Source organism: Ostrinia furnacalis, unplaced genomic scaffold (genome assembly GCF_004193835.3).
Source record: "Ostrinia furnacalis isolate ACB-3 unplaced genomic scaffold, ASM419383v2 OfSCF5116, whole genome shotgun sequence".
Lineage (NCBI taxonomy): Eukaryota > Metazoa > Arthropoda > Insecta > Lepidoptera > Crambidae > Ostrinia > Ostrinia furnacalis.
The window spans coordinates 98,350-117,143 of NW_021135355.1; the positions used below are offsets into that span (position 1 = coordinate 98,350).

At 44.6% G+C, this 18,794-nt stretch overlaps 1 protein-coding gene across 1 annotated transcript; it reads right to left on the reverse strand.

Annotated features, from left to right (window-relative positions):
- Positions 1–16: 16 nt before the first annotated feature.
- LOC114360664 (uncharacterized) lies at positions 17–18,519 on the reverse strand. Its single transcript, XM_028315418.1, has 12 exons — positions 18,403–18,519; positions 14,215–17,332; positions 13,557–13,704; positions 12,499–12,724; positions 9,736–12,161; positions 9,432–9,601; positions 8,494–8,544; positions 6,877–7,077; positions 5,488–5,608; positions 4,051–4,155; positions 3,131–3,355; positions 17–2,434 (listed from the first exon to the last, which is right to left on the reverse strand). The coding sequence occupies exons 1-12, from the start codon at positions 18,462–18,464 to the stop codon at positions 1,845–1,847; spliced, it is 7,443 nt and encodes a 2,480-aa protein (XP_028171219.1). The 5' UTR covers positions 18,465–18,519; the 3' UTR covers positions 17–1,844.
- Positions 18,520–18,794: the final 275 nt, after the last annotated feature.

Genomic DNA, 18,794 nt, shown 5'->3' on the forward strand with positions numbered 1-18,794 from the left:
TCATAAGTTTTATTCATTATTTTATTTTTTCATAGAAATACTTTAAAAGACTCGACAAAGTCACAATATGAAATGACTTCAGATGCGTTCACATTCACTAAATACTGCTGACAGCTCATACAAATCAATAACAACTTACGAACAATAAATATCATAATAATTATTGGACAAATTCATTAATTCCCTTTTTTGTAAATAGTAAGCAACGAATCTGTTAAGTTGGAAAATCCCAATCAAAAAGTAACTTCAAAATAATACATTATCATAATCGATGAGACCATATTACATGCGCGGGAATTGGGCGTCCGACGACGGTTGGTGCCGCCAGACCGCGGGCGCGAGGCGCTCCTACATAACAAAATGAACATCTATCACCTATTTACAACTGTACATCAACGAAAACTTTCTAAAACTGTAAAAAATAATGCTCAGAACAATAAACATGTAGTAATCAATACAATCAATAAATTTTCATATTCAAAATTTCCTCTTCAATAACATTAAATTATATTTACAGCAGTAACTAAACAACTAAAACGCAATGATATGGAAATGAGAAGAATTGCACATTAGGTTCACACTTGGACGTATTGCATACTACATTGATGACGTAATTAGTGGCACATACTCAGGAGTGCAGGCGGCGACAGTAACGCATCCGGGCACAGTGCAAGCAGAGAGGGAAGGTACGGGAATAAGATTTCACTTCCGAGTTAGATTTATTTGATGAAGATTGTAAATAATTTTCGAAACATGTTTTACTGTCGCCGACTGGACATATACGCAATGTCGACTGTCACCACATCTCGATACATCTAATTCTACACTTATCTAATATAAACTTTTACTTAACTAAGAATTGGCTTTTTAACCTCAAACGTTTATAGACCGAAACATTTCATTTTTGATAGTTTTATATACCTCGAGGTTCAAAAGATGGAAGATGCATACTCACTTGTGCGTAGAACTAGTTATAAAATTTAAATAACATAATTTAGACATCGAATTTAGATACGATCGAACACACGCTCCTCGCGTCGACAGTCACATACAAGCGTCGCGCGCGGAGCCGCGTGTGCGAGCGCGAGAGTATATTCTAATCCACTACGACATTACGAAATTAGAGTAAAAAGTTAACGTATTAAAATTCTAGCATATGTTGGGCGGTCACAGTGGCACGAGTGGATAGGCCATCCCGCGGCAGTGTCGCCACGAGCGTTGCATTGATACGTGGCTGCGAGCCGACCGCCATCCGGCGGCGAGAGGGATTCATGACGACACTGCCGAATATTAAAATTAGAGAGTTATCTCCTAGCCGGAGTGTAATGTATCAAAGCACTTAGTCCGTATAATAGTGGCAATGAAAGCGATACACCTAATCTTGTATAGGCTCGCGACGATTTGTACCTTGTGGTCACCGTGAACACTGGTGAAATTATTTATATCTTTAATTCTATCGCTAAGCAATTAACCTTCGAAAAACCGGTCATTTGCAGTTTACGTATTTTGTAATCGGTGGTGGACTCACACTCGATATTATCTAGCCAGACGACGGTTAAGAAAATTCGTGCTGGTCACCCTGCAGAATGAGATCTAAGGAAACTATTAAGTCGACTAACGCAACGACGAGGAGGGTTTTACGATTGCGCTCTCGAGACGCGCATTTATCCGATATGTATATCAAAGACGCGGGCGTTCGGAAACTTAAATGTAAATGAAACGACGACGTCGGTAATACTATGGGGGGCTATTCTGACGGCGTCGGGGTGCCCGAGCTTTCCTGACGCGCATTCCTAACGAGTGCGGGTCGGAAACTACTGCCGTTCGAGTGGCGAAAGACTCCGTTACGAGACGTTGGGCGTGGTCTTGTTGCGCTCGAGGGTCGCCTTGGAGCTGCTCTCGATGCCGGAGTCCTCGTCGCCGGAGTCGAGCACGGTGCCCTCGCCCTTGACGGGCTCGAGCGCGCGCGGGCTGTCGGCGGGCGCGGGCGCGGCGTCGGGCGCTTCGTCGGTGAGGATGATGGCCTTCGGCTCGGGCTCGGGCTTCGGCACGCTCTTGCCGAAGGTGGAGAACGTCGGCTCCGGAATCGGGAGAGGAAGTTCGGCGTCGTCGCGCGGGATCGGGAGCGCGGTGGCGACGACGGGCGTGTCGTCGGTCATGACGAGCGGCGCGGAAGAGGCGGGGTCGGCGCGAGGCTTGGGCGGGTCGAGCACGAAGCTGAAAGCGCGCGCGTGGCGCGGCGAAGGCAAGCGTGGTGAGGGCGGCAGGTCGAGCTTGAGCGTGGCGCGCGTGTGGCGCAGGCCGCCGAGCGCGCCGGGCGAGCTGGGGCTGACGGACTCGCTGGAGCTGGCGCTGTCGCTGGCGGGCCAGCAGGCGGGCGGCGCGGGCGCTGGCGAGAGCGGCGGCTTCTTGAAGTCGTCGTCGGCGAGAGAACCTGCGGCAGTGTTGGAATTCGTACTATAATTATAGTATTTGTACTATTATTTCATAGTAAATACTATATACTATCCTGATTACGAGATAGTACGAGACAATACTATATTTTTTTATTCCGTTCCATTTACCCTTATTTTAAGCTAAAATTTTACATTTGGCAACATATACTATAAGGAAATTGCTGAAATGGTGATCAACATTCCATAGACAATATACTATTCTCAACCATTTTTAGATTCATATTTTTATTTGAATAATGTTTGCTATGAGAACTGGACCAATAACCTTTTTATTAAAGGTTTATTTATTCAATTTAACTGTATTTTTTCATTTAAATCCGTATTTACCTAACGTACTATATTTTTCAAGAAATACTATCTTTTTATCTTCCATGGACAATAATTTTCGAAGAGCGCAATGGACAATTTGACACCATTCTTCAATAATTCGAAATCACAACTTTTCTAAAAAGACACTTCATTCTTGTCCTAAAAACTTAATTAATTTTAAATTACCTGTAAATTACGATTTTTGGTCGCAATGTAATTGAAAAAAGTAGTTTATTTGAGTTGACAAAATAGTGACGTCACTTGCTTGTAGTGCCATACAAAATCTATGGGAGAGTTTCGTTTTGACAGTTTTAAAAAGTACGTCAATTGATTGGTGGTGTCAACATGTCAATTCCAACACTGACCTGGGGTTATATCCTCGACGCCGGAATCCGGCGTGGTGAAGTCGAGGGACGGCGTGGCGTGGTGGAGGACGGACGGCGGCAAGTCGGGCGGCAAGTCGGGCGGCGCGCGGCGCTCGAGCGCGGCCTTGGCATGCATGCCGGGAAAGAACTGGCTGGTGGTGGACATGATGCCGAGGCTCTCGAACGGCCGCGTCGACGACGATATGAAGAAGTCCTCGTCGTAATCTACCGAGTGAAATATGTCTTTAACAACTCGCGCATACTACTCATACCAAAATTAGTTCATCTCCTAATATTCAAAATGCTGGTCTATAAATGCATAATAAAACCTGTATGGACTTATGGGATTCAACTCTGGGGATCTGCCAGTAATTCCAACCTTGAAATTCTCCAAAGGTTTCAGAATAAAACACTGAGGGCAATCTCAAATTCACCATGGTTCGCTAGAAATGTAGAGATACACGAGTACTTGGAAATGCCGACAATCAGGGAGAAGGTGAGCAAATACTGTACCAAATATAAGGAAAGGCTGAAACATCACACAAACCAACTCGCTAGAGAAATAGTGGAACAAACCCACAAGACCACCACAAGACTGAAAAGATGGCAAATATTACAGTTGGACCAAAGATGCTAGTGGCTTGGACTGAATATTGGAAGGCTGGACTAGATTGCTACGTGAATTAGTAAATTAGTAAAAACCGAGGGAGAGAATTTACTGGAATACCCCTCCTCATGAACACAAACAAAAAAGCAAGACAAAACATCTGATTATGACCTAATTCGATTGCAGATATAAAAAGGGAAAAAAAACCCCTATTATTAATTTTTATTCGTCAATTTTTGAGCATGTAAAACGAACTCCTGCAGAGCTACTTGAATTATTTGTAAACGATCTATCCAAAGAATATAAAGCTTACCGAAAGCGATACTGGAGCGCAGCGGATACATGTCGAGTGGATTGGGCGCGCCGAACAGCTGCCCGTAGCCCAGCTCCGCCTCCTCGGCGCTGCTCGGGTCCCAGTCTGGAAAAAAACAGAACAATTAAGGATTTTTATTATAAAAAAACACCAATTGGAACAGCAGATTAATTTAAAAGCCACTGTCAACAACCATGTTCCCAGATTCTTGTATTGATTATGATATTTATTTAGAACTCAATCGACCAGAGATATTGTACGTTCATATTCATAAGCGGGACCAACCACTGAACACAGCATAGTTGAATCTAGGTGGCTGAAAACTGAGGTCTTTGCAGCAGTAGAAAGATTGACTTGTTCCTTGCGGTGAATCCTTGCAGGCATGGTGGATAGAGAAGCATGGGTTTGGATGTACATCCCAGCACATCTTTCTTCTAAACATATACAGGGTGTCCCATAAATGATGCTTGACGTTGATTTATGGGGCACGCTGTATAACTCAAAGGTGCCTGACTGACTGACATAGTGATTTATCAACCCACAGCACAAACCACGGGACGGATCGGGCTGAAATTTGGCATGCAGCTAGATGTTATGACGTAGGCATCCGCTAAGAAAAGATTTTACGAAACTCCACCCCTAAGGGGGGTAAAACGGGATCCACACGTACGAAGTCGCGGGCGGCCGCTAGTTTAAGTAGATTAGAACGCGAATCATGAAGTGAATACAAATTCTGCTTGTGTATATGCATATTATAGCTAACGGCTGCCGTATAGGGCTGCAAATACGTTTGCAATGCAAACTTTGCATAGCTAGAGGTGTATAGATTTGTACTACAAAACTGCACGCTCTTTCGCTGCGGAAAGACATCGCCTCTGACCACGGTTCAAAGTGTAGCAGTGGGGCATGATAGGAAGTTAGGAACCTGAAGGATGGGCTAAATGTTAAGGGTATAAAATATAACTTAAAAAAAAAATAAAACCGACTTCAAATGCGTGAACACAAATAATACCTATTCAACAAAAAAATAATCGTTCAAATTGGTTCATAATTGGCGGAGATATTGCGTATAAAAAAGTTCATTCCCAATTTTCCACCCTTGGGGGTGAAATATTTTCTTCAAATTCGCATGAAACCACCCTTTTGATAATACCTATTCAACAAAAAAATAATCGTTCAAATTGGTTTATAATCGGCGGAGATATTGCGTATAAAAAAGTTCATCCCCAATTTTCCACCCTTGGGGGTTGTTTTTTTATTATTAAATTTAAATGGGACCACCCTTGAGGTATTACCTATACGCCGAAAAAAGATTTGTTCAAATCGGTTCATAATTGGCGGAGTTATCGCGTAACAAACATAGAAAAAAAACATACGGGTCGAATTGAGAACCTCCTCCTTTTTTTGAAGTCGGTTGAAAATAAAAAACGTTCTCACCAGTATATGTGGAGAGGTCTGGCACGTATGCAGCAGGCGAGTGCGCGTCGGGCGCTTCACGCGGGTACTCGTAAACGCAGTGGTACTTCTGCCGCTTGAACACCACGCGCTTCTTGTTGTCCTGCGTAAATGTTATTCACTTATTTATTTGTGCAGGAAGAATCGGCTACGTTAACTAACGTTTTAGTCAGTCGCTGTAATGGTAGATAATATATTTCAAAACTTCCCTATCCTTTAATTTAAATGTGTCATGTGGCACATAAAATTAAACATTGTTACAATAAATATTATCCTCTTCCTTATTAAATTATTTGAACAAAAGTAGGTAGTTGCAGTCTTTTTCTTTCCTTGATTAAATACGGATAAAATAATGTCAAGAATCGGCACTGGAAGTTTATAGTTATTCTTCATTACTCGTACGAATCAGTACAAAAATAAAGCACATAGACTTAGGTAATATAATCATTATTTCCTACTGTATAACTTCATGGCATCAACACTTCTACAACCCGGTCCAGTTAACTGCACACCTGTCGGCCGTGACGTCACATCGACGCTCTGTTAAGAACGGGGCGAACGCGGAGATGTGTGGGTAAGTGAAAGTGAGACTCGTATTCCAGCGAGATGCGCAGTTAGCTCGATCAGAGGTGGAATTTTGTAAAGCAATCGTAATCATTTGACAGTTAACGTACGATAAAGTCAGTTAAACAAAGCGTTTGACAGAATAATCGTACGTTATGAACTTTCAAATGATTACGATTGCTTTACACAATAGACATGATGACACCACCAATCAATTGACGTACTTTTTAAAACTGTCAAAACGAAACTCTCCCATAGATTTTGTATGGCACTACAAGCAAGTGACGTCACTATTTTGTAAACTCAAATTAACCACTTTTTTCAATTAGAATGCGACCAAAAATCGTACAGGTAAGTTAAAATGAATTAAGTTTATAAGACCAGAATGAAGTGTCTTTTTAGAAAAGTTGTGATTTCGTATTGGGGCCTAAAGTATACAACCGATTGCCTAAAATAGTGAAAGAAGCGGTATCACTGCATTCTTTCAAATTTCAATTAAAAAAGTGGTTGATCGAGCAGGCGTTCTATAAAATTGACGAACTGTTTGGAATTTAATTCTTATTGACACTATTTATTTTGACATTTAATTGACATTAATTCTATTTGTATCATTAATTTATTTGGACATGATGTGTATTTCTTTCTTATTAATACTGCAATTGTTTATGATTAATAAGAAAATATATTGAAAATTTGACATGTAATGAACATTATGAATAAATTTCTTATTCTTATTCTTATTTGAGAATGGTGTCAAATTGTCTATTCCACCTCAGATTGTAAAAGAGACAAACGATTTTCACTCACCGGTGTAGCCTGCTCAAGGCTCCTCAATGACGACTTAGAGGGCGCGGCTCGGCAGTCCCACGAGGAAGGCACGAACTCAACCTCATCGCCTTCCGAGCCCGAGCCAGAGTCCCCCGAGCCCTCCGACCCCCCGCTGCCCTCGCCTCTGTCTGCGTGGGAGTTGCCTTCACCGCCGTTCGGCTGCCCGCTGCCGCCACGTTGCTACACGCGAAAGTTACTTTTATTGTTTTGCTGTTAGAGTGCAATTGACAAGCGACTCCTTGAATGCAGCCAAATTATTTTACATTTTATTATTGACAGTAATGCCTCTTCGCCAGCTAATGTAAACCTACCAGCGCCATAGTTTTATACTCGACGCAAAGAGTGGCAGGCGGGGCCATAAGTAACTTTTGAAACAGAGATGCACATTCGCCAAAATTTTATTAATTATTATTACGTAATATCACAGAATAATAATAAGTACTACGTACAGAAGTTTTACTTCGCGAAGGTATTTAAAAAAATGTATGCTCAATGTCATTAACAATATGGTGTAATTTAGCTTGTCTCAAGAGTCAAGCAAGTTTGTCAGAAGTTTTGTTGACAAACGTCAGTGATCGGTACTGCGCCGAAGCTATAGGGCTGACTTCGGTAAAATGATGTGACATGAGGTGCCAATCTGCAGAAAATGGCGGAGGAAATTCATGATTTAGCATGAATTATCATGAATAATATTAACTACTTATTTACCTCTCAGTGTCTTGAGGCAACTTAAAAAAGTACATTCTGTGTTTTTATTATTATTTAGGCAGTTAAATACTGCACAGTATTTAGTACACCATTTTCTTTATTTTTTTCCATCATACACAAGAATACGCGTGCGTGAGGCCTTGTCGAATAGTACTCTTGTAGGGGGCAATCGTGCGTGTTTTGTTTTCGATGTAAACTCGCGGAGATAAACAGGCCTGGTAATATAAACAACGCTATGCCTGCCTCTGTGTGACGTCACCCATAACTAGTGTGAATGCGAGAGAAAACGTGATATTATGCACTGTTGTATTATGACACCGCCTGAGTCCGCCTGACGAGTCTTTGCGCCGAGTATAAGCATAGGTTTACACTAAAGGCCAACGAAATACGGTTTCTGACTGCTCAGTTATTTATTAGTTCTATTAATTATATGCTGCCTTCAGAGAACCGTTTGTCGTAAAATATAAAATGAAACGCATGCATTAAAAGTATGATGTTGATGACATGCTTGAAAATCGCAAAATAATGTAGAAGCAAAGCATAGAGAAAGCAACATAAAAGATATTATTATGGTTGATCGTGGGCATTACATGTGGTTTTCTTGTTTTGCCTCCTTTTTAAATTAAAGTTTTATTTCTTCGAATGTAAAATGAACATAACTGTGACAGCATAAACTAACTGCAAAGTTAACGATTTTAATGCAGTTGCCATATTATTTATCTGTACGATCACAATTATTTTAATGGCAATTCTTTTCATACATATTTATCATGTAAAGAATTTGACAAATATACAATAGTTATCAATCTTTGTGTACTTTCAACTCATGTAAACCCCACAGGTCGACAGGTGAATACCATAGACAAATGATGTATAGGTAACACTTACATGGTCGAATTGCGTTGAGGGAACTAGCGGGGTCTCGTGGCCGTCGCCGTCCTGCCACACACACACATGCACACACCGCACACCGACACCGATACCCGCATTTATATACATGTACAGTGCAATGGCACATCATGCTCTTCAAATATGTTCTTTAAAGCTGAGCAATTAAAGTACTTTTTACTAAAGTAATGGTAGTACGATGGTAGTACTTTTTAGTATCATCTACCAAAGGAGTGGCAGCTGTACATGTTTATAAATAAAAATATTATATTCCATAATATTAGGGCAATAAGATAAGTATTTTATAGGTATATGAAGCTTGGGACAGTAAAAATAATTTTAGATAGATAACTAGTGGCTAGTTTGATCATCATATTCCTAAAAATGATAATATTTAGAATTTAATTTGTATTATATTTATATGATGATCAAACTAGACCATTACGGGGAGAAGTAACTATCACAGAGTCACTAATTAAGCAGTATAGATATTGCCTACGGAAACTCCAAACCAGTAACCAAAAAGTAAGTACATATTAATCACAACACAGAAGTTAATGCCTATTATAATGTTATTGTTTTGTAATAATGTACAAATTCAGATAAGTTTATTTTTGCATCTGTCATGGCACAAGGCTTCAATGCCTATGTTGTATCATTTTAATGCAGTCAGACTCAAACATTAATTTTCCTTTAATTTATTTTCAAATTTTTAGTCTGATGGCCTTGAGTCATAGTTCACATTAGGGCACGTTTGTTTTGCTACACAAGATACGGTTACATGACGTCATTATATGGGTGTAAAACGTACACGATGCCGAGTCACTATCACGAAACAAATGAAGTATTTTAACTTGTGCCCTACGCCTATGTTTTTTTATAAAACAAAAGAGAACGTTATCTCACAAGACAAGTATGTAAGTAGTCTTCCGACTCACCTTCCAAATGAACTCTCCGCTAGAAGAGTTGGTAGAGTGCGAGTCGCTATCGCTGTCCCACTCTTTCAGCAAGTCAGCCGCGTCGGGCCGCGACGGATCGCGCGCAGGCGACGCGGGCGACGACGGCGAGTCTTGAGAGAACGACGTGCTCATTATTTCGGCTGCGGGACCTTTGTGATAGGGAAATTCATATTAATAATAGTAATTTTGCGACTTTCAATAAGTAAATAAAGAAAGGATGCAATTTATTTTACCAAACCACAAAAAAAAGTTTTATTTAAGAAATTGAATCATGTTCACTCACCAGTAAATCTAATATCACTCAGCAAAGGAAAATAAGAGTCCAGCTGGCAGAATTTCTTTTCGTTCTGCAAGAAATTCTCCGTGACCGATGTCATTTCTTCCACTTCTTGCACGCCGTTCGTCTTCACCTCTTCCGCCTCCTCAACATCGACCTCATTTTGAGGACTCCTCTCTTTAGATGTATCGTGGACTTTGGCCGGACTGCAGATGGGCTCAGTGCTCTCCGCCGATTTACCTTCAGAGTTTTGACTAGGTGAATCTTCAGTAAAATCGTCAGATTTGAAATCTTTACAGTCCCCATCGTCCACGTTACTCTCGATCAGCTCCTCGAATGTCTCGTGCAAGAACTGGACGGTAGCAAACTTCTCACTGTTGCCGTTGCATTTGATCTCTTCATTTATTACTACTGGGCTGCTGCCAGATTTGTTCGACGAGTCTTCAGTTACTACCGAAGGCAAAACTGTTAAACTTTCTCTAATTTCCTCCTTAGGTGACTTCGGTTCGACCTGTTTGAGCAGATCTTCAACTTTGGGCGATTTCTTATCACATTCGATGACATCATCGTTCTTGTCAATTCCGTTGACTCGGTGATGATGGCTGTCGTTTTCAGGCTTTTGCTGACTTCGGCTCTCGTGAGAGTCGTAGGTGTGGTTCAGATCTAAGGGCGCCTCGTGCGAGTCGAACGTGCGGTTGGGACTCTCCTTGAGCACGTCCCGCTCGGTGATGATAATCGAGTGAGGCTGCTCGGTCTCATCCTCCGCTTCCATATCTAAATAAAAATTACTCGGCGTTCCGACATTACCTAACTCATGAGATTCTATTAAATTCGTAACATTAGGCGGACTTACATCTAGAGATTTTATCGGATCGATATCGTTCACGCGGCTCCCCGATTGACTAGTCTGTTCCGAGTCTACGTTGCCGGTGGAGTTGGTTATCACCAAATCGCTGAACCTTCTCTCGCTGTTCAAGAGCAAGGAACTGGCGTCGATGACGGAGGACAGGTCCTGCGGGCGGCTCCGCACCGAGCTCTCGAAGTTCCGGAAGTCCTCCGAGTTGACGGTGGTGCCGAGTTCGAGGCTCTGACTAGATTTGTCCCTCGAATTCACGTCCTGGGGTTTCGATATCGCCGAATTCTCGAAATCGGAATAGTTCGGCGTGCGATCGGTTATGGCTAAGCTGTCTCGGTTGCTGATTCTGCTCAGCGTTTTGCTATCTCCCTCCAACAGTATTTCTGTGTCCTGGTTGCTGGCGGCGTCGCTCGGCGATATATCCTGCGGGCGCACTTCAGCCGACTGGAGGAAGGTTTGGAAATTAGGTATATTATTTAGCAATTCGGGCGTCCTGGTGCTGTCGGGAAGCGGCATCGGTATGGCCTCCACATTGTCGCCCTCGGCCGGTTCCGTCAGAGGCGTGCTGGTGACCGACGGCTCCATGCTTTTGTACTGGTAGTTCGGGCTGTCGCTAATTTCAACCAGGTTTCGACTTTCGGGGCTCTCGATTTTGATTTGGGTGTCGATCAAGTTGTCGTGGAGGCAGGATATCTCGACGCTGTCCATCTTCTTGAGGCACGGCTGGGCCGGCAGCTGAGGGCTGTCGGGGACCACAGGCTCCTTTTCCTCGGGGAATTTCGGGGGAGTGATGTTGATCTCATCCATCACGGGCGACCTCCGCACCATCTCAGGCTGGGAAAGCTTCCAGACGTCGTCGAATCCGGAGGCCACTTCGGTCGTGCAATTGGAGTACGACGGGAGTCCAGACATGAGAGTTCCGTACGCGAGGTCTTTGGTTTGTGTGTTCTTGGCGGAGTCTACTTCTGATTTGGTGTTGACGGAGGGAGTGGCGGTGGGCGCGGCGTCGGTTCGCGCTTTCGTATAGGTGTAGTTGTCGTTAGCGGTGATCGAGTCGGGCGAGAAAGTCTCACAGGGCTCGGACTTGCTGTCGTGTACGATGTACGTGGAGCAGTGGCTGAGTTCTTTATCTTCATCGTTGTGGGTAAGAGTGTCGCTACTTTCGCTGTTTTCATCTTCTTTCTGCAGTTCGAAGTCGACGGGGAGGTCGGGATCCATGGCGAGATCGTCGAAGTTTTCCTCGACGTTGTATAGCGTGTCGTTGGAGCACCAGGAGTCGATACTGGTGGCTTTGGAGAGGCACTGCGTTTCCGAGGGTTTGGAAGATTTGGCGTCGGTGGGCACGGTGGTTTTCGACAGGTTGGATATTCCGGTGGCGTTGTCAACATAGTCAGAATTCTCTGGTGCCGACGAGTCGGTGGTGGGGCTTAGTATGAAGGGCGACACTTGTGATATTCTCTCGCAGCGCGACTCTTTTTCTTCCTCGTTCTTGTTGTACGTTCTATCGTCGATCGGTGATTCGTGAGCTGGTTTCTTGTAAGGACTGGCGTTTAAGCTGTCGGCGCTCATTGTGATACTGAAAATAAGCAAACAGGTTTTTTTGTGAGCTGTTTTGCCAAAAATCTGATAGATAATATTTTGTTTATTGTTGTTTTGTGATTTAAGTTTGCCAAGTTTGGAATAGGTTAGTTAAATATTTCAAGTAAACTGACATACTTTTGTAAGCTGTCATGACGGGACTCTCCATCTTTTATGTCAAGGACGATGCTATGACGGGACTTTTTCGTACTATTTGCTGTTTTAAAAGGTATTGAAAACCATATTTCAATTTAAAACTAATTGAGATTTCTCGGGTAAAATTATGTATTTAGTAAAGCTGTATATTACTTTATTGTGTCAACTCTGTCACTCACTCTCGACTAGTCGTGGCATCCTTCTGCACGGTGTAGGTCCGGTCGGGCGAGTGGCCGCGCGAGCGGTCTGGCGAGTGATCGGGCGAGCGCTCGCGCGAGTGCACGGTGTAGGTGGAGTGGTCGAGACCACTGGGCAGGCCGGTGGGCAGGTCGGTCACTTCGTCAGTAGAGTTGTTACACGGCTCAGGATAGCTTTCAGATGAATCTGTGCGCGTCGAGTTGTTCCCTGTTTATAGAATGGTACTTTGAAATTATTGCTGTTTCTTATTTTAAACTGGTGTTCGTGTACCATGCGGGTCTTTTAGTTAACAGTGTAAGTCAGCTCGTACTCCGTAAATAAATAAGTTGTTTATTAATCATCTGCATAATAATATTATCTCAACTAGCTCCATCCTACCCGGTGAGAGATGGAACGCGGCATGAAGCGACGAAATGCGACACGGCGTAATGAGGGTTTTCGCGTATGAAAAATCCGCCAGATGGCAATACGTAGACGCGAGGTCCAAATGCTGCATGATTGGTTATTTTTGACATAACATTGACAGATATGTCAAAATCCACCAATCACGCAGCAGTCAGACACTACATCCACGTCCTGCCATCTAGCGGATCTTTCATACCGGAAAACCCTCATTGCGACCAATACTTCACGTGACGTATGACACATGTAATGACACGCAATTACATAGGCCACTATTATAAAACAATGGCTCATAGTCAGCCAGGCAGGCTGTTCTATGTACAGTACACTCACAGTGCGCGTCGCTCTCGTAGGCCGACAGCTGCTGGCGCGTCTCCTCGGCGATGGGGCTGAGCGCGCCCGGGTAGCTCAGCACCAGCTCGGGCGGCGGCGGCAGCGAGCCGCTCCACTCCGCGGGCAGGCTGTTCTATGTACAGTACACTCACAGTGCGCGTCGCTCTCGTAGGCCGACAGCTGCTGGCGCGTCTCCTCGGCGATGGGGCTGAGCGCGCCCGGGTAGCTCAGCACCAGCTCGGGCGGCGGCGGCAGCGAGCCGCTCCACTCCGCGGGCAGGCTGTTCTATGTACAGTACACTCACAGTGCGCGTCGCTCTCGTAGGCCGACAGCTGCTGGCGCGTCTCCTCGGCGATGGGGCTGAGCGCGCCCGGGTAGCTCAGCACCAGCTCGGGCGGCGGCGGCAGCGAGCCGCTCCACTCAGCGGGGCAAGCCGGTTCGATGTTCGCCACCTGGGGGACAAGTTACAATAAATCCCTCGCACAAAACCATTTATGAATGATAAGATCACCATAAACATGAGCATTTTCATGGCTCTTGGCTACTGTAACTAAAAACTTTGAAGCCACGATGGCTGAACGGTAAAGGGGTCCGACTATAATCTGGTCTGCGAACACGTAGAATTTTGTCCAATGACCCCAAGCTACCCATCCTTATCGCTCGCGCGTAATTATGTTGCTGTCGCGCTCGCACATTCACTGCGGCCGCTCGTCGCACAGTCGCGACAGCAATATAATTACGCGCGAGCGATAAGGATGTGTAGCTTAGGGTCATTGGACAAAATTCTACGTGCTCGCAGACCAGGCTTTAGCTGACTTGATCCAAAGAACGCGGTTTCGATCCTCGCCGCCACTCGACTATTATAGTGAAGCCGCTCGTAACACAAGCATATTAATTAAAAATGAGTGATAAAAAGGCTCGTAACACATGCATTATTAAAAAAAAAACAAATAGGAACTCACCTGTGCAAGTGGCAGCTTCAATTCCAGTTCGTTCCTCAGCGCTTTGACGCACTCCTCGTCGAGCTCGACGGCGCGCGGCGACGACCCGCCGTTGCCCGCTAAGTACGACTCTTGCACTGCGTCCGTCTCGTCGTGCAACATCATGTCATCAGGCGCCACGCCTTCCACGACCAACGGCCCCGAGTACTCGATGTTCAAATTGTTTTCGTTCTCGGCCATCGCCAACTTAGTGGTTATCTGCAACTCGATCTGATTCAAATCTACCTCCTTTGGCAACCCCGTATCCAACTCCATGTTGGACGGCCCCATCGGTGGATCTAAATCGATGTCTACCACGTATTTTTGCTGGGACGTCGACGCCAAAAAAGTCCCGGGCGAGTTGGGCGGCGTTAGAGGAGACACCCGTTTCTCTGTCGCCGACTGCGGATCTGTCTCGTTGGACGACTGGGGCTCAGACTTATCGATGGGCTCGCTTAATAATTCTAGATCGTCGAATTGAATATCGTCGTGGAGGATGTCAGGAACTTCGTTTAGGAAGTTGACGTCGCGTAAAGGAGACGGCGTTTCGAGATTCATCTCGCTAAAGTTGGATGAGAAGGCCAAAAGCTCCTCCCTTGGCAAATCGACTGGGTCGATGGATTTTGCTCCTTTGAATATTTCGAGAGTGCAATTCTCGAATGGGCCCAGAACGACTGAGCTATTTTCGTCGTATGTATCCGTGTGATGGCTCTTTGTCGGCGATTCGAAGGGGCTCATAGATTCTGGGACACATCTTTGCTCCAGTTTAGTAAGAGTAACTCCCGGTCCGTAATCGGGAACTTCGGGCACTTTAGTTTCAGATAATAACTCATTCTCGACCGCTTTGACAGAGTTCTCTAGGGTATCATCAGTAGATTGGTCACTGGCTATTGGAGTACTAGAACACATGTCTGCGTATGGTACATTCTGACTGCCGACTATCTTTTCAGACTGTATTGGAGTACTAGAACACATGTCTGCGAATGGTGGTATATTCTGCCTGCCAACAACCCTTTCAGACTGTAGGAAATTATCTGTCTCCTTTATCATACTGGGCAAATCCATGTATACTGTTGATTCATTTTTCACCAAAGCGCAAGTACTATCAGCTACAGAGTTATCGATACACGAAGTACTATCAGCTATCGACTTTTCGATGCACGATTTGATAAGCTCTTTCATATTATCATCGATCGTTTTCTCTTTGACAGTTTCGTTTGTCGCATTTATGAGATCCATGTAAACAGTGCTATCATTGGATTGCTCTGTTATCATATCTTTACGTATTTCTGTTTGTTCAGATCTTGGTAATACTATCGCTTCTTCCTTAGAAGCATCTGAGGATTGAATTTTTAAATCATCAATAGGTTTTTCATTATCATTAGTTTGTACTATTTCAGGTGAAATGGGTGGAGTTGAAATATCTTCAGTAACTATTTGAGCTGGTGAAATTTCAGCCTCTTGAATAACTATAAAATCGGGAGCTTCATTACTATGAACAATATTTTGTACTGCTTCAGGTGCTGTCAGTTGTGGTATAAAAACTGGTTCCATTGCATTTTCTGACTCTGTCGCCTCAGAATTTGTTGCATCTTTTGAACTATCAGTTACGGTTTTAGATTCACTCGGAGAATCAAATATGATTTCTACTGGCAAATTGAGATCACTAGTAACTGTTGCTCCATTAAAAACTTCAACATCCATGTTCTCACTAGTGGGCAGGTCACTCACCAGGGTGATATCTTCCTCGGACTTGGGCTCCGACGTCGGCAGGGGCGCGACGTCCGCGATCGTAGCTTCTTCCGTCACCTCCGTCGGGGCTTCGGACACCGGTTTTGGCAAGACAAGATCTACATTATCTATTTCTACTTCTTCAAACTTCAATATTGCATCAGATTCAATCGTTTTCTCTACAGACGTAGAATCAGTGTTACATTTCTCTACATCATCTATTGACTTAGTTTCGATTTCATTATCAGTCCTTTCTTCCGCTAAATTATTATCACACGATCTTAAACAGTCTTGTGTTCCATTCGGTAATTCAATGTTCTTTTCACTTACACTAGATATTGAGGCTACGCACAGTTCCTTCAACTCGGGTATTTTACTATCACTACTCACTAATTTATTTTCATTTGGCAAATCAACATCATCGGGCGGGGGTCGTTTCGTTTCGTCTATTATTTTATCACTTACATTTTCTAAATCATCTCTCGGCAGGTTTTCGATTCGATCATCGACCCTGCACACTACATCTAAATCTTTTATGGGCGTTTCGGGGGTTACGTTTTCGAGGGTCTGCTGGCTCAGCGTGTCGCTGTGGCGCTCGAACGAGTGACTGAGGGTGCCGATGGTGTCACGGTCGGCATCGTCGTCCTCACAGGGTTCCTTGGCGGGCTCGTCGGCCACGAGGCCGGCCTCGAGAATGTTCTGGAAGTTGCTGATGCCGGGCGACTTGACCATGCTCGACTGTATCGGGTAATCCTTTTTACAGTCGAGGCTGAGGTTGTCGCGCGACGGGCTCGCCTGGTGGCTGGACTCGGAGCTCGACGTCTTCTCCGAGTTGAGGATGTTGTCGAGATTCTTGATGACGTCGCTGACGTCGCGGTAGTAGCTGACGTCGTCCTGGCTGCCGGCGACGATGTCCTTCAGCCAGGGGTCCATGGAGCTGTCGGAGCGGTCGTGGTCGCGGTCATGGTCATGGTCGTCGTCGAGGCTCACGTTGCCCTGGTGGCACTCGAGCAGCGGCGTCTCGTTGTGCGTGAGGTAGATGTTGCGGACGTCTTCGAGCGAGCCGTGGAGGTTGGTGAGGCTCTCGGACTTGATCTGGGCGGCGAGCGGGTCGCGGTCGGACATGATGGAGCTGGAGCGGGACACGGGCGCGGGTGCGTCGCGCGTGGGCACGTGCACTTGGGCGCGGTGCTGGTCCACGACTGGGATGTGGTTGGGCTTGAGGCGCTGCCAGCGCTCCTCGAAGGCGCCGGGCGCACCCTGGGGCCGCGCGTGCGTGCTGTGAAGATGCTGAAGCAATAGCTGCACTTGGCTCGCTGAGGGCCGCGCGTCGGCCGACGGGTTCCAACACAGCTGCATCACTTGATATCTGTGAATGAATAGATAATAAATATATTAACACCAGAGAACACCACAGCTTATTAATTGACATTTATAAGCTGTCAAAAACCGATGATGTCACTATTTCGCACAATCCTTTAGAAGATTTATACCTTGATATTATCGCTTTATGCAATTAAAAACTGCTGATTCTAATTTAAAATTGTATTTTAAAATATCTTTAAGTATTAATAAAAGCAGTCTCTGACATTAACACTGAGCGAAGAATGAACATTCGAGTCAAGCGATTTGGCGTAATTATGTGCAATAAAACTCAATTAATCTCAGAAAAATAGCAATAAAAATAATCGCAGCAGATTACATAAGTCAAAAAGTTCAAACAGTATGACTATGACTTAACTGCGGACTTCCTTCCATGTAACTCGATTATTTATAGACGTCTGTCCTTCATAATGTTTCTATTGATAACAAACACATTGATGGTTTTTGCTGAAGCATGAGGCGATGTGGCCAATTGAACCTATATCAATGTCATCCATTGTGTCTTTGAATGTCATGTTCAGTACAAATTCTATTTACGTAACAAAACGCCAGTGATATGGAATCAATTTATACTCCATCTAAGGAGAAACAACGTTAACAAGCACAGTGGCGTGTACCCAAGCTGTGTTTGAAATGTCAAGTGGCGTGAAGAGATTTTGGATATCTATCTCTTAGATATCCTCTGAATTTTTTTAACAAGAAAACCACTGGATGATTTGACGATGATAAGGCTAGAGAAATGTAGTAGCAGGAAACATATCTCGTACCCGTTGAGGCAGAAAAGTCCTCTAGTGGCGACCACGGGTCGCAAGGCACACTACGCCTTCCCTAAGTGGACCAACGATCTGGTAAAGGCCCAGGAGGTTCCTGGATGCGGGTGGCGCAGGACGTCATTGTGGAGATCCTTGGACATTAATAACGTATTTAACATATCTAGTTCTAGGGTTCTTCTTCGATTGTGCGATTAGTATCATAGCTCACGAGTTAGTAATATTAACTATTGGACGTCATTTGGCTGAAACGATTGCATCACACAGCGGTATATTATGTACTTACAAGTGAGCGCGGTAGGGGCAGGGCAGGTCGGGCAGCGGCGGCGGGTGGTGTGGTGGCGCCATGCCCCAAGAGCATACTTGCCACACCAGCGTGCCCAGCGACCACACATCGCTGCTCGTCTGTAATTAAAACATCATCATCATCATCAAGTCATTAAGGGCTATATTTCACCGAGCAAAATGTATACAGCTTTGCGCAACCAAACGGACACCAGGTGAGTAACTCTCTATAGAGCTGTATACATTTTGTTGGTAGCGGCGATTGGTTGCGCCGCCATGGTGTCCCGGTGAAATATAGCCCTAAGTATCCACTGTAGAGCAAGAGCCTTTGCGATTTGCCAAAGACAAATGGAGGATTTGATTACATCTGGCCACACGGCTTGGGGAAGCCTG